The 16,480-nt window shown below is 42.9% G+C and overlaps 1 protein-coding gene across 1 annotated transcript; it reads right to left on the reverse strand.

Moving 5' to 3' along the window:
* Nucleotides 1–5,540: 5,540 nt before the first annotated feature.
* On the reverse strand, nucleotides 5,541–13,781 carry RBBP7 (RB binding protein 7, chromatin remodeling factor; the record flags this gene model as incomplete). Its single annotated transcript, XM_082277852.1, has 11 exons — nucleotides 5,541–5,924; nucleotides 6,723–6,833; nucleotides 7,346–7,403; nucleotides 8,314–8,390; nucleotides 8,967–9,044; nucleotides 9,134–9,260; nucleotides 9,670–9,830; nucleotides 10,380–10,495; nucleotides 10,805–10,978; nucleotides 11,426–11,568; nucleotides 13,342–13,781. The coding sequence occupies 11 exons, from the start codon at nucleotides 13,779–13,781 to the stop codon at nucleotides 5,856–5,858; spliced, it is 1,554 nt and encodes a 517-aa protein (XP_082133978.1). The 3' UTR covers nucleotides 5,541–5,855.
* Between the last annotated feature and the right edge of the window lie 2,699 nt (nucleotides 13,782–16,480).

The raw sequence follows: 16,480 nt of genomic DNA on the forward strand, positions 1-16,480 counted from the left end.
TTGAGCTTGCACGTTGTTTTGAATTTCTTGTTCAAACAGGGATCTGGGCTGTGCCTGTCTCATGGACGGGGACACTTGAAGCAGGCCTTTGTGTAATTCCAAACTATGCCAAGGACACTGCTCCTACAGCTCTACTTCAAGAAAGTAACCTCTTAGAGCCTTTACAAATTGAAATACCCTGTTACATCTCATGATATTTCAAGCTGAGGAAATGAATTTAAGTCACTGATTTTTAAACTTAATCTAATACAGCCATGTGACAGATACTCCATATTGCTGTAGTTCACTATCACTTCCACCAATTTATGTCCTGGTGTTAAGGGACAAAATAACTTCCCCGCTGCAACAAACTACCTCAGTTCTGCCAAGTCCATGATATGATACTGATATTTAATTCATGTAGTTTGTTGGGAGTTGTTTGGTTGGTTGGTTTCTACCCTTTACACTTGTATTCATATAAAACCATTTGATCTTGGTCATGCTGCCTGTTTTACAAATCCTGCTCATCAAAGCTTTTGCTGGCTTTGTGCCTCTGCTGTTTCCTGCTGGGTGGTTGCTGACTCTCCTCCTAACCCTTTTCTCCAGAATATGGATTTTATGCACTCTTGATGTCTTAAAAGAGAGATCCATTGCCTTTTAAAGGGGAAGAACAGTCAAACTCTCAAAACCTGTTATCCGTGTTTGACTCTGCTCGAACTGGGGGAAGCTTTGGGTTTGACATTCACAGGACAGAAGTTGATGTTGAAAGAATTATGAAGAATCTACTCCACCAAACATCTCAGTGGCTGTAAGGGAACAAGTCAAACTCGGTGTTGACTTAACTACTTGTTCCCTGTAGAGAGTTTACACAGCTTTGTTCAGTGTTTCAGTGCTGAAGAGGCATCGCATACACATGAAGACAGCAAAGTATAGTATGGATAATGGCATCAACTGTGTAGCTACATAGCAAAAATGACCTGGTGTCCAACAGTGTTCTCAAGGGTCTTGCATTTTACAATAAAAGCAAATACAGATCTTTGTAGACAGTAAAGGAAAACCCCAAACTTGCTTTTTGCCACACTGAAGCAAAATGCAGGAATGTTACATGCACTTTCAGGTTTGTTGTTGTATAGGTATTAATCTTCCAAAATACTTCAGTATCAGTTACTCTTAAACCCTTGCAGCTCCTCACAAGTACTTCTGTCAAGTTTATCTTCAGAGGAGTTGGTGAGGCAAACCATCCCATTCTTAAGGAAGAGTGGGAGCAAAAATTTCTGATGGACACTAATAATGGCTCTTGGTTTTATTAGCAATAAAAGATCTCTCTGCCACAGTGCTGCTGCTCTCCCAAAGGACTGGTGTGGTCTGATGAGAGCCCGGCTGAAGATTTTTGTCATTCAACTTCAGAAAAACAGGTCTGTTGAAATAAAATGGCTGGTTTAAAATACAGTATATAGTTTCACTGTCATTCATGTTGTACTTCAGTTCAAAGAGGAATGAATTTAGATTTCCTTGGTGTAGGCTGAAAACCTTGGAGAGAAAAAATACTGAAAAATTGCATCAAATACATAGGTGTTGAGAACAAATGAGGAAGTCACCCTAAACTGGCCCTTTTTCACTTTAAATTACCTTCTGTAATTTTTGTTATACCTGGTCTTCTGAGAACAGCCAATACAAAAAAGGTAGGTCTCAAAACTGTATACAGTTCCCTTGAAAAGAAGGGCCAGTGTGTGGAAAGCCTGGTAGTGTGTCCTTTTCCCAGCACATATGAACCTCCAGGAATAACACATTGAACTAAGTGTACTCTGTAAGTACCGTGTGAGCACACCTAAAGTAACTCTTGTCTAATGCAATAAATAAATATCTTGCTGGAGCCATTGTTCAGGTTGAATGTTCTATTACTTTTCTTTTTTTTAAACTTCAACTCCCATTGTATTTACTACTACCAAATAGCAGTGCATAAGCAGTTATCTACTTCCTGTGGGAGGCAACAGTTCTTAAAATCAAAATCTTAGGCATTCAGCTACATCGACTTCACTATGATGATCTTCCACTGTTTCACAAACATGCTACTCAGGCATTAAAAAAATACTTTGAAAAAACTACTTGCAAATTAAAAGCCATATTGGTTCCAGCACCACATTCTCAGTAATAAAACACTTTTGGCCACTAAGTTGTAGACTCTCCTAATTAACTTAGAGCTGCCTAAAAAAGATTGGTATGAAGTTGCTGCTACTGAAGGATGCTGTGTGTACACAGGTATGGAGCAGGACAATCCAGACTTGGGGGAAAGAAAGCAGAGTAGAGGTTTCATTTACTGCTGTGCTTTGAACTGCAGGTATAGTTAAAGATAATTTCGGTCCCTAATAAATTATCCCATCCTTTCAGCTGTAAGAGCAGGCATTGGCTGCATCCCTAGGCCCCCCAGGTGCGTGCTCCTCTGTGCTCTAGAGGGAAGTAGGGCTTTGTGGGACATTTAGGGTGCCACCAGTGATCCCTACACCTCCAGATCTGAGCTCTTGGTGTTTCAGTAAATAAAATCTAGAACCCTGACAAAATTTGACAGTCAGTGTCAAAGAGGGACTTTTCACAAGTTCAGGGAGTGATGCTGGGTAATTACTTTAACTCCCAAAAGGTAGATTTTGATTAGATATTAGGAAGAAATTCTTTACTGTGAGGGTGGTGAGGTACTGGAACAAGTTGCCCAGAGAAGCTGTGAATGCCTTATCTCAAAGCCTCATCCACGGAAGTGTTCAAGGACAGGTTCAATGGGGCTTGGAGCAACCAGTCTAGTGTAAGATGTCCCTGCCCATGGCAGGGGGTGTGGCAAAACCCATATTCAGAGAATGCATTCATTTCCATTTCCTGTGCATGGCATTTTAGTGTTTGTACGCCCAGAACACCAGCTGGACCAAAGCACAGTTAATCAAGCGGTGGCCAAGATGTCCTTTGGCAGGTTTGACCTTTCATGCTGTTTAGCATGTCCTGTCCAGTTGTCACCTGCCTGCTGAACTCCAACAGCATCTCAGCCTTCCAGAGGAATATTCAAGCTCTTTTGCACCTACCTCCATCGCTTTAATAGAAACCATTCTTGAAAAAGGTGTGGAGAGAGACAAGTCTGTGCGTGGTGAGTTAGTGACTACAAAGCAGGGGGTGGCCCCTGTAAGAGCAGGTGGGGAATTAAAAATAAGTAGCATAAGAAAAGCAATGACAATAGCAGTGCAGTTACTACACTCCACTTTCTCCCTCCCATTCAGTTAGTGAGGCAGTAAAAAGACTTTAGTGAATAACCCCAACCATATTTCACACACAAAGCTGGAATCACCAATTCTAGAGATGAGCTGTTCTCTACATGCTAGTGCCAAGCAGCCAGGAGGTCTCCTTGAAGTGAGCACTGAAGAGGACGAGCAGCAGGGAGGGGTCATGTCAGAGACCACTGCTCTATCTTCACCAGGAGGAACCACCACCATTCTCTCAGGGAAGTATTTCTGTTTTTCCAGAAAGTTGGGCCATTGACGTTATGCTGTGGTGATTTTTTGCCTTTTCTTTTATATACCTTTTATATATTTTCTTAGTATACGTATTTGAAGCCTGATATTGCAACTTAGTTCCAGTATTCTTCTAGGCAGGAGGACAAAACGTTCTAGAAGTCTCCCAGCTGAAGGTCTGAAGCCTTCATGCTATCTTGGTTCTCCATAGGAACCAAGGCTGGAACCAGTTCTCTAGGACATATTTTTGTAAACAGGATACAAGCCTCATCTGAGGGGGGAGACTAGAAGTTGCCAGAATAGGGGGACACTACTTTATCTATTAAGCTTCTCATTGGGGAACCTTTGTCAGATATGCTAATTTGCAAAATATGTAAAAATTGTATACGCGTCAAGCGCCGTGTGCATTCTCCAGCATTTTCCACCTTATCGAGTTGTGCACCATAAGGATCCTTATTAAATGAGGTAAAACCCCTTTTATTCCCTTAACCATTTCTGGATCATAGTTCTAGGACCAGAGAAAAAGGCATCAACATCTTCATTTCCTACTTTTCAAGAGCTGTGTGTGTTACAATGATTGCCAAAAGAATGTAGGGCCTGACCAGAAACCATCTCTGAATTCAGTGTTTAATGCTTATCATGTGCTGTCACTTGCATTTCCCCAGCAGGGCGGTGGAGAGAACAGGAAGAAAATCTGGGTACAGCTGGAGGAGGTTTAGAGCTGGGTGAGGAGGGAATGAAACCACTTGCTCCCTCCCTGACACAGGTCAATGCCCTGCCACCATCCAAGAGGGCCACTACCAAAGGCCCTCTTCACTTTCCTCCATCCGTTTTATTGCTGAGCAAGGCCCAAAGTAAGGAATATCCCTTTGGCCAGTTGGGGTCAGCTATCCCAGCTGTCTCCCCCGCAGCTCATGTCCCTTGCCCCAGCCTACACAGTGTGCAAGCACTGCCCAGCAAGAGTCAAAGTACAGGCACCTTATCAGCACCATTCCAGCCATAAATCCAAACCACAGCTCCCAGCACCACATCACTCTCAGATGGACATGCACTCCATCCCAGCCAGAGCCAGCACAGGCAGCTTCAAATATGCAGCTTGAGCCCAGCAGTCTACTAACTTGTTACAGTCCCAGTGGAGAGGAGAGCAAGGTATCACATTTTCAGTATCAGTCACCACAGTCTTCTTTTTTTCAGCTTGAGCAGAAAGATCAGGACAGCCAGCAGTTCATTTCATTAAGGTCTTAAGTAGGTAAGCGCTATAAACTCCAGGCAGACACTGACATTTGTCTGACAGCTCCCAACGTAATCCATTACCTGTCTGTAGATCCATAAATATGGAGAAATTTTGCTTCTATAGAGTCAAAATTCTTGAGCTTTTCAGTCAGTGCGAGGTTTAGAAGCAAACTGTTGTTTGTCTTCTATTTGTTCAGACACTAATGTATTTCAGACAACTGCCCAGTTGCCTCACTTAAGTAAAAAATGCCCTAATACAGGTGTCACCAATTCACTGAGAGGGCACTGGCACCTTGGCACTTAAGAAAATGATAAAGGATAGTGCTTTTACCACCACCCAAAAAACCCCCATAACACACACACATAAACCACATAAAAACAAACAAAATCCAACCACTAACCACCCAAATACAAAGAAGTTACTTGAGTCTGCTCAAGATTTATACTTGAACTTTACAAGAGATCTACCGGCTCGCCCCATGGATTCCCTAAACCTCCTCCTATACCCATTTCCTTTGTGAAGGAGTCATCTATTCCAATTTTTTTGGCATGAAGACAACTCTATCTTCCCAGACCTTTAAGTGTGGGCTAAGTTATAAACTAAAAAATACATACCTTTATCACCAGGCAGCAATTAAATTATATTCAGGCAAGAAAGCATTCAACTTCCGCCAGTGGACATTAAACACACCAAACTTCTTTTAAATAGATTTTATTTATTCAAAGACAATCCAAAAGTGGTGTGTAAAAGTGGAAAGCTCTTTTTACATATTAATAAAAAGGGGTTTTTTTAATATATTTTCTATGTGTGCAGAGTGAGGATTTGACAATTTTATTTACAGGAATCATTTTGTTTAAAAATATAGACATAGGTATCAAGTCATTCTTATTTTCTCTAAAGCTAATTGCTGTACAGTATACAACACCTCAAAGTGCCTACACAACCAAGGGTAGCCCACGACAACGTGATTATACAAGCTTTTTGTGCCTCATTAAGAATATTCTTGTTTTGATGTAATACTTCTGCCCAGTGATTGTGGGGGCTTTCGGTTTTGTCTTTTAGTTGCCCTTTTTTATTTTAGGGGCTTTATTTTTTGTATGCGTAGTTGAATTATGTTACTATGTCATTCCCAGTAGTTCCTTAAAGAAGAAAAGTTACATTCCTTGAGCTTCCAGTTCAGCTGCTGTTATATCTGGTTCTTCATCATTGTAAATGTTTTCTGCCTGAAGACACAAGACATTACATTACAAGTGATACACACAACTGGTTTTAAACAATCTTCTACACTTCATCTAGAAAAAGAGCTTGATAATACCAAGGTGGCACAGCTATCATCCCCTCCTTGAAGGGACTTTCTCCCTGCCCTTTCTTAAAGGGCAGCCAAATTTAGGAATGTGCACACAGTGGCTACATTTTGGCAGTTGCCTTCTTGAATTGCTCCATTTCAACAGCAAAAGCCGTAGCCATTTAACAACTAGCCTTATTATGAACATTTTATTTGGAATTATTTCAACCTTAGTCTAAACACACAAAACAAGAACACATATTAAAAAAAAAGAAGCCTGACCTGTGGAACACACTTAAGTCCATTACAATTTTTTAATTTAATTTATTCCCAAATTACTTTATTCCACATTTCTAAGATAGCTGTTCCATTTCCTGTAATGTAATATGAACTAACTGGGGAGTTAAAAGGCATCCCGCTTTACAGCCAACATACGGGGGGAAGAGTAAGTCTTGGCTAATACTGGATATAAGTTTTCAACTGCTTTAATTAAGAATAAATCTTAACTAGTACCTAGGACTTGGAATCAAGAATTAACTAGCAGTTGCTTTTATTCAAGTTGTTGAGTCTTGGGTTTTCTTTTTAAAGTCTTACACTGTTTGATTAGAGCAAGAAGTATATGGCACAGACAACTTTCAGTCCTCGAAGGCACAAGCTGCCTTAAGAAGAACAAGCCTTTTCAGTTTCATTTATACACTAAGCTTCAGAGCAACTCAAGTGCTGTTGTGACACTCACCATTTGCCATATCTGCATTATATTGTCCTCTGATACAGAACAGATTACCCAAGGCTCATTAGGATTCCAGCTGAAGTCTGAAATTTTGGCAGTGTGTCCTCCATGAATAAACTGTTAAAAAAAACCCCACAAGCTTCAGTAAGCCATTTCAACTCTAGATAAATCTGTTAAAACCTGGGATTCTTAAGCTAAATTCATCATGCTAATGACTACACAAAGAAAAACTTGCTACTAGAGATTCACAACAGACATAAGGAAGGTGTGTGTTCAACTGCTTCCCATTCACTGGACACAGATGCAGCTGCTGAGACAGCATTTGAGGTAACAGTTCCTATTATTACAGCAACAACTGACATCCTCAAAATGGTCTCTCTTCACACAGGGCTGGGCTGTGAAATCCAGACATTTTTCATTCTGATTACATCTAAGAGCACTTACAGAGTCACACACGAAATGGGGAAACCTTCAGAACTGAACAGAGGAAGCCTACAGCAAATGAGAGCAGTGGACTGGAAACCAGGGAGGTGAAAAGATTTACGAACAGCTGCAGTTTTAGCAGCACAGTGACAAGACATCACTGCCACACAGCATGTCAGCACACTGAAACCTGAACAAAATGGTACCAGCAGCTCAGGAGGTCCATCTTCTGCATCCTCTGCAGACTGCTCTTCTCCAATTTTACTGTAAGAAAGTAGTTTATACTTTTTATTAAAATTACAATTGCATTCTATATCAACTTAACAGTTCCTGGCCTTTGTTTCCCATATTTGCAAATTGTTTTCCTCACTGTGAAATAACTATAATCATCAGGTATAAAACATCAGCTGTATGGCACTGTCATTACTGAAATGGAATCTTAACTTGTGAAGCACATGGAAGCAAAAATCACTTACTGATGTGATGCCTAAAGATTTTTACCCTTTTTCGTATGTGTAGCTTTGTAGATTTTTAAAATGTAGTTGTATGATTTCTAGTACTTTTCCTGCCCTCTCTCACATTTTAGAATAATGAGCTAACCCTTTCTAACATATTCCTGAAATTCTGTTTAGTCTTATTCTTAAGACCACAATTTCTGACAAGGACATCTTGTTTTCCACCAGAACTTGAGAGACATAACAAGAAATAGGGCAAAGAAACCCTTGGACCAACTCCAAAGGGGCAGACCCAAGAGTGGGTTACCGGGCCAACTGACCTCCTACTGAATATACCTGCGAGATACACTAACTAATTAACCTTTTAAAAACTGTAGAAATCCTTTACCACGCATGCACATACAACTGTATTTGTGCACCTGAAAGCTTTCATTAAAGAACTGCTTTTTATCCTACCATTTTAACACTGTTGCAAGTTTTTTCTTTTGAATCTAGGCAACAAATGGACAACAGAAAACAACACTATTAGCAAGAAATCCTGATGGAGAAGTAACTTTAGATGTACTGCGCTGTTTCTATTTATACCCAAAAGACCAGGCCTGAGGTAAGCAAGGAAGACTTGAGAACAGCACAAATCAAACCTGCCAAATAATGCAGGCCAGCAGCCTTTTTTTTAACCATCTGTTCATATATATTAACAGAAAGGAATTGCTCCTCACCTTAGATCCCATACGTTAAGCCGACGATCGGTACCACTTGAAGCAAGAATGGTTTCATTATGAGGAGACCAGTGAACCTGTTAAAAGAAAACAACTTCAGTGGAGCAGTTAACTGATTTCTAAAGCATATCCTGAATAACCAGCACCCTGGCCACTAATTTTTAACTGTACTCTGCAAATCAGTTTTTTCCAGCACAGAGGGTATCTAGTAGCTCAAATAGACTGCTTTAAAGTCTTAAGGTTTCTCAACCTGAACAAACATTATTTCAGTGTTACAGATCTACCATATTTTATGAAATTTGTCTAAAAATCACTGTTACTTGCACCCAATTAATTAGGCAGAGTTCACAAAATTAGGTTTGAACCCAAATCCTCTGTACAGCGCATCATTTTAGAGAAACCTTCTACCTGTACTAAAGGTACTTGTGAACACCCAGTATCTTTTTAGCAGCAAGTTGTTGACTACTTGCTTTAAAGGCAAGTGGGGAAAGGCAGAAATAAACTACATGGTACTGTCTGTAATTGTCAAACACAACATAGTGAGTTTTGGTTCAACAGATATATTTGTGTTGCAACAACACAAATCTACATGTTCTTGTCCAACTCAGTACTCTTTGTGGGTTTTTTCTACAGGTTGTGAGTAGTTTACCCACCTGAAAAATCTCATCCTTATGAGACTCAAAAGAATGGAGTTTCAGCTTTAAGTTTCGAAGATCCCATAGAGCCACCGTCTGGGAGACACAAGTAACAAGAAATGGGTTATAATACAATGGCCTTCATCTGCACTGCTTGGGAATGTAAAATATACACAAGTAAAAACCTTGTCAGCAGAGCCAGTTGCCAGAATGAACTCGCTGTAAGGATTGAAGGACAGACAGTTGACCTCGGCTGTGTGAGCATTTACTGAGTGACTCGGCTTGGACGTGGCATTAGATCTTGTGTCCCAACTGTGGCAGTGAAGGGTTTGGGGAAGGGGCCAGGGGCAGGGAGGAAAGAGGGAGAGCAAACAAACTTCAGTTTTTACAGGAGGTTCTTTTTCACGATAGCTTTTATTACTAAACCCAACTCTGAAGCTACAGTTTTCATTCCAAAACCTTCAGTATTTTGTGTCTGTTGTACATGAACAGCTTGCACCAGGAAGCTGACATACATATTAGTTACATCTTCTTTTCAAGTGATGGGAACACATTAAATGGCATGTAGATTTAAGTGATTCTGCACCATCACTGTAGCTGATTGCCATAAAGAGCTACATTAAATCATGTCAAAATTCAGACTTTGTTCTTTATCCAAGTGCTGTGGACTAGGTCCACTGGCAGCACACAGCATGTACTACCCAGAAACCTCCTAACTTACATCATAAGCTTCTGATCATCCGCCACGGATCCAAACAGAGACTCATGGAGCAGGTGCCATGCCACGTCTTCCACTACTGCAGAGTGCCCAGTAAAGATGGCTTTTGCCTCAACAATCTTGCCTTCTTTGGGTCCAGCACTTATATCCCATAAACACACCATCTGTAAATAAGCCACATTCTACTGAAATGCAGACTCTGATTGTACTATCTTTCAAATAAATAATCAATCACACTCCACAGAGACGACACTCCTGAAGCAGTTCTCTGCTTTTGAAAAAGAACACTTAGTATGCCACAAATGAGAGCTAAGTTATCAATCAGTTTTCTGCAAGTTCAAGGCCCAAGGATTATTTAGAAGGCCACAAAAGCAATTTACACTTTTAAAGTCCACAAAGAAATGGATAAGCTATTAGTTCAACTGATCTTTGAGAGTCTTATTAAATTACGGTCTTGACCCAAGCCAGTTTAAAGGGTTTCTTCCAGCAGTAAACTATAGAAATATTCTTACATCAAGAATCTTAAAAAGAACTCGTTGTTGATTACAGCCTAAAGCCAACTGACAGCCCTTAGAAATGTAATTACAATATGTGAGAGCTTCCCCACATAACAATACACAGCTGCACTAGGACAGATTTTCTCCAATTTTCTACTACAGCATAAATTAGGAGGAGTTGGGTTTTTTAAGTAGGGGAAAAGATGTGGTTTTTACGTGATCATCTGATGCACTGAGAAGATGTCCACTCAAATTTGAGTTCCATGATAAGCCATAGCCTTCCTTCTGGTGTCCTCTTAATCTAAGGTCAGGATTACACTCTCCACTCGGGTCTGAAAGACAGAAAATTCCTTCCCTTTAGCATCTCCTTGCACATCAATCCATAGGAGCATCATTACCAGCCAAGAACTTTGCTTCTGTTGCAGTAATTATATTTTATACATGAACCTCTCCAGAGAGTGCTGCTTCTATCAAGATTCTCTTACAACAGTGAGCATAACCAGGCAGTTGAAGTCCCTGAACATATGGGCCTTCTCCTTTGGGTTCCAGAGCCCAGCAACTCTCTCCCCATCACAGTCAAACACAAGTTTACCCTTCGAAGACAAGAGGCATTTTGCTCAGCTCCAAGGAGTCTGACCCACCTGGTTTCAAAGGATGTTTAGTGTAGTCAAACACCAGCACATCGGCAGAGGGTGTTTTTGTCGCAATGATGCAGGGGTTCTGCGGCATGTATCGGGCACGGTTCACTTCACCCTCATGGTTAATTTTAATCTCCATCTCAATTTTGCCAGTCACAGATCCAAAGCCACCAAATTCTACAGTTGTCAGAAAAATTTCAGTTTATCACACCAATTATTTTAGACTACTGAAACAGCATCTTCCCTACTCCAAGATACAGTGGTAGCACCTCATTAAACACAAGCAAAGACTAGGAAAGACTCACACCATGCAACACAATAGCATTAACACTTTTGATATTTGGAATCCTCTTTCAGACCTTCAGTCTTTATTTGAGGTAGATGTGTACCTGTTTTCACGACAACTGAGAGAGCTGGTAGAAAGCCTAGTAGGGATTATATACCACAATGTTACCTAAGCTCTTCTGAAAAAAAGTTTCCTCTTTTTAGTAATCTAGAATTAGTGTAGACTGGTAAGTATATGTCCACTTTAGTATTTAACAGCAAGTTAGAACATCATTATCAGAACAAGTGAAAGCAGTAATGATACTGCTCAATCAGAACCTAAGAATGCTGCATGCCCACCTCCTTTCTCACTGTCATACTGCAAAGCACCAAATTGATCATCGCTGGGAATCTGGACTCTGGCAACAACCAAGTGGTTCTGTTCATCAGACGTGTGTGTTCCCAAAACCAGCCTGTGCAGAGCATAATCCTTTCCTTCTGGCCTGTTTAGAATAATAAATGTTGGAATAAAAGTATGTGCTCAGTTCCAGAAGTTCCATAACTTGCATCAATAACCCTCATGATCCAAACCTCTTCAGGGAACTAGAAAAGAGAGACTCTGTAAGAGAGCAAACTGGACTCTGCCATGAGCAAGCCAAAGACACAACCAGCAAGGCTCGAGTGACAATACAAGCCAGTGAACATAGCCACTGTGGCTTGAAAGGGACAGTTACAGTTTGCACAGCAGTTAGAGGTGACACCAATACCTACTTCTGTCTAATTTCCCTGGAGTCTCACAGTATTGATTTAGGAAAGAAGCAATAATCCTTTCCATAAAACATAAATCCTGAGGGGGCAAGTGGCAACCTGTTTTAGTTACTTCTCCTAGAAGCTTTTACCAGTTACCTTAACTAGAATCAAATTTCTCTTCTGGTGGTTGAATGTAACATTTAGTTAAAAGTGAACAGCTGGATGGATGGTGCCATTTATCTCTGAAAGGACAAATTTGAGCAGTCAAAACCAAGCAACCTTTGCATTCTTGAATGCAACAAATTAATTATGTTGCCTGAATCTAAGCAATCCGGAATGATTTGGATAATCACAAACAACCAGAGGTATTACTACACCACTTCCAAGTGTAAAGAGGGAAAAAAAATACAAAACCAAACAAGAAACACACAATGCACATGCACTTACTTGCATCAGGAACAGGTGTCCCATCATGTCAGGTGCCATACAAAGAGGCAGTCCTTGCCTTAAATGGCTTACATATTTTGACACTGGATAATTGGAAACACCAGTTTTTAAACTGAATATTAAGTCAATCTGCAAAATACGAGGCAAGCAGAAGTGTTCCTCATAAGGGCTCCACACCCTCAAGTCCCCACTTCATTTTCTCCATGCCATGACTGGTTAGCTCACATCTCTCAACATCATCCCCAAACATTCTGGTACACCAAATGAAGTCATCACCTAACCAACACATATGTTACAATCCCATATGTAAAAAGGAACTTTACAGAAGAAAGAGACCATCCTCTGATAATTGCATGAAGCTTACACATAAGGTATTTTAAAATCTACCTAAATCCATGTTACATCACTACCTCAGTGGAGCCCCGAGTGGTTACTGCAACAATTTAAGTTCTGTAGTAGCTGGCACATGAAGAGATTCTATCCCCACCTTCATGATTCTTTAAGAAAAAGAAACTCAGCCCACAATTTTTTCAGGGAGATGGGGAAGAACGGGAAATTTAAATATGTGAAGTCAACAATGAACCAGGGACAAAACCAGAATGTGAAGAACCAGTTTTAGAATGTTCTCTTAAGTAAGTCCAGACTTAAAAGATATCAGGCATATACTACAGATCCTACAGCTTGGACAGAAGAGTATATATGGTGCACGTGAGGAAAAACAGTCTTTAAGAATGAGCTAATTTAGTAGATAGATTTCTCGATCAGAATTAACTATAAATGAGCTCTTATTTAGAAATAAATTGAGAAAGACTTCTGTGTTCACACCTCACAACACCTTCTGATAGGCTAATCTAGACTTCTGTGAAGTATCAACTTGTGACCTTTTTCCTCGATGCTTCTGCACACCCGCGGGGTTTTTAAAGCTGTAAGCAAAATAAAGAGCTACAAGCTCACAAAGAGAAGTTTAATGCAAATTATTCTCGTCTTGCGTGGTTTTTATCCCCAAGTTACTCAGCACACCAGGTTAATAGAAAAGAAGCCTTCCCGGTGCCTTCTCGGCCTCTCTGCCCGTCTCTCACCTGGTCACATCAGGCAGCCACTGCACCGTGAGGCTGGGCCACTCCAGGGCGTGTGTCATCACCAGGTCGTACAAGAAGGGGGTGTTCCTCTTCCAGATCTTGTACTCCTCGCTGATGACACGCTCCTCCACCGTGTCCTCCAGCACTGCAGTAAGGGAAGGCATGAACAGAGGGTGGAGGGGGGTGAAAGGGGGCGCAGCCCCGGCCGGGGCTCTACCGGGACAGGGCAGGAGCGGGGGTCCCGCAGGGCCCTCGGGGGCGGCCGGCGGGACGAAAACTGCAGCCGCTCCAGCCCCGCTCCCAGCTCCCGCGGAAGCTCCTCGGGGAGGAATCCCGGAGCGCCCCAGCTCCGCTGCGCCATCCCGGGCACACGCACCCTCACACCCCACGGCCCGGCCGGGGAGAGCGGAGCGGGGGCTCCTACCGTCCTTGCTCGCCATGGCGGGCGAGACGCGGCGCCGGGAGGGAGCCGAGGAGAAGGCGGCAGCGAGCGGAGAGGGCGGGAAGAAGCGGAGGAGGCGGGAAAGGAGGGAGGGAGCGCGCACAGGAGCCACTGGAAAGGCGGGAGAGAGCCTCCGGTGGCGCGGGGCGGCCCCGGCTCTGAGGACCCCCAGCCCCGAAAGCGCTGGGGCTGGGGCGGGGCGGGCGAGGGGAAGGCGAGGAGCGGCCGGGGGAAGGCGAGGAGGGGCCGAGGGAAGGCGAGGAGGGGCCGAGGGAGGGCGAGGAGGGGCCAGGGGAAGGCGAGGAGGGGCCGAGGGAGGTCGAGGAGGGGCCGGGAGAGGGCGAGGAGGGGCCGGGGGAAGGCGAGGAGGGGCCGGGGGAAGGCCAGGAGGGGCCGGGGGAAGGCGAGGAGGGGCCGAGGGAAGGCGAGGAGGGGCCGAGGGAAGGCGAGGAGGGGCCGAGGGAGGGCGAGGAGGGGCCGAGGGAGGGCGAGGAGGGGCCGAGGGAGGGCGAGGAGGGGCCGGGGGAAGGCCAGGAGGGGCGGGGGGAAGGCGAAGGCGGCTGGGCCGCGCTGTGGCCACGAGGTGGGGCTATAGGTAAAGCAGCGCCACAGAGGACGCCTCTATCGATATGTCTTGTCTAATGAGCCCTAAATCACAATAAAAACTTGGTATTAATCCCCTTTCGCAACTAGAAATGATAGAATCATTGAATCGTAGAGCGGTTTGGGTTGGAAGGGACCTTAAAGATCAGCTCATTCCAACTCCCTTGTTGGGCAGTGCCTTCCACTAGACCAGGTAAGTAAATCTGTAAGTAAAAATGGTTACAGTGGCCACAGCTGAATAGTTACTGTTTTTTCAGCAATGGTGCTGAATCTTTTGTAATTTTCTAGAAGAAATGTATGTTTGAACTATTTTCTAGCTGCAGTTTTAGCATAGAAGGCACTGAACTGCATTACTGAACTGTCACACACACAGGATCAGTCAGTGTTCCCAGAGACTTAAATTCTATTGCTCTCTAATGGGGTCAGTGGTAGTGTCTCATACTCTGGCAAGTGACATGGCTTTGTTTGAGCAGCCACGTACAAATCAAACATATGGCCCTACCACCCTCCAAATCAAACATACAGCCTTACCACCATGCCTGCCCAGCCTTGCTGATCTCTCCTTTCACCTGCCAGTAGACTAAAGATTGTTCAAGGCCAGCTGGATGGAGCTCTGAGCAACCTGGTCTAGTGGAAGGTGTCCCTGCCCATGGAAGGGGTATTGTAACTACACGATCTTTAAGGTCCCTTCCAACTCAAACCATTCTATGATTCTGTGGTTTAACTGCTTTCAATTCAGCTTAAATGAACAGAGCTTGCCTTAACCAGGGTAGATCTTTCTGGCAGCTAATAACACTTTCCAGCACAATAATGGAAATAGAGGCAGTTAAGAATCAGGTTAGATTCTCCCAAATGCCCCTAAAGATTCAAAGGAACTTTTGGTCTCCAAATAGCATGTGTTTTCTTGCCATGTTGTGACTTACAGTCTTAAGATGAATTCTTGCTTCAGAGTTAAACTCACAGAGATGAATCCTGCATCACTGAGGCTCACATGCCTGGAGTTCCAGAAGGGAAGGAAATCAACTCTGAAGTGGAGCTCACTGTGCTCAGCTAGAGATGGTCACAGGAGAGAGAAACAGCCAAATAATAGCTGGCATTTAACTTTAATTTCCCCTCTGTGAGGACACTCTTCATGGACTGAACCTTCTAGGGTCTGGACACCAGTTTTTCAAACAAGGAATCCAGTTATGGAAAATGTTTCTATCTAGCAAAGGCAGGAGACTCCAAGGCTGGTAACAGCAGCCAAAGGTTGTAGCATGGGAATCAGGGAAAAAGACTGAGGAAGGCAGCCAGCTCCTCTAACTGGAAGCTTTCCCTAATAAACCACTGCTTTTCTGACCAGAGTGTTAAAAAGCAGAAATCTTTTGGTGAAGTTAAATGAGTATATATTCATCTTCTCCTTAATCCACACAAATTGGATTTATACCTATGCATGCCTTACTTATTCAAAATGAGAATCCTGTTAAATTGCCTGGAAGCTGTACAGTAGCAGGCTCCATAGGAGTGCATGAGTTAACACAGACACAGGGCCTTGTCCTACCAGATGTGGCACCAGCTTCCCTTTGGCACTGCTTACTCAGTGCTTTGGTGGTGGCTGCCAAGTATGTGTCTACTCCTACGAGGTGCTGAGGCCTTCCTAAAATGTTTTCAGAGTGAAGACTGAACCTTTCAGAGCCTGTGTGTTGTTACAGAGCGTTGGTCACTTAAACCTCAGATAATGGATAAAGGAAATCTCTGTCAGGCTTCCTGGCTTTAAGTGACCTCTGTTAGCTCTCACTGAGGGGTGATTACATGGCCCCTTGAAAGAGGAAGTGTGTATGAGCATTTGGGTGGGATGCTCTTTGTGATTGTGCTGCAAACAGCAGTATTTGTGGCCACTGCTTACCTGGAAAATGATAGGGAAAATGTGAGTTAGTTTTGAAAAGTTATGGACAAAATTGTTCTTCAGTGATGTCTTGTAGGGCTTGGATAAACTATAAGTGAAGAATTGCTCCCCAGCCCTCCACAAATTTTTGCTGACTCTGTTTAGGATCTGGAAATCAAGTTGGATTGTAATACGTTCCAGAACTAGTACTAGCTTTGGTGAACAAAGCC

This window comes from Coloeus monedula, assembly GCF_965178545.1.
Source record: "Coloeus monedula genome assembly, chromosome: 3".
Taxonomy (NCBI): Eukaryota; Metazoa; Chordata; class Aves; order Passeriformes; family Corvidae; genus Coloeus; species Coloeus monedula.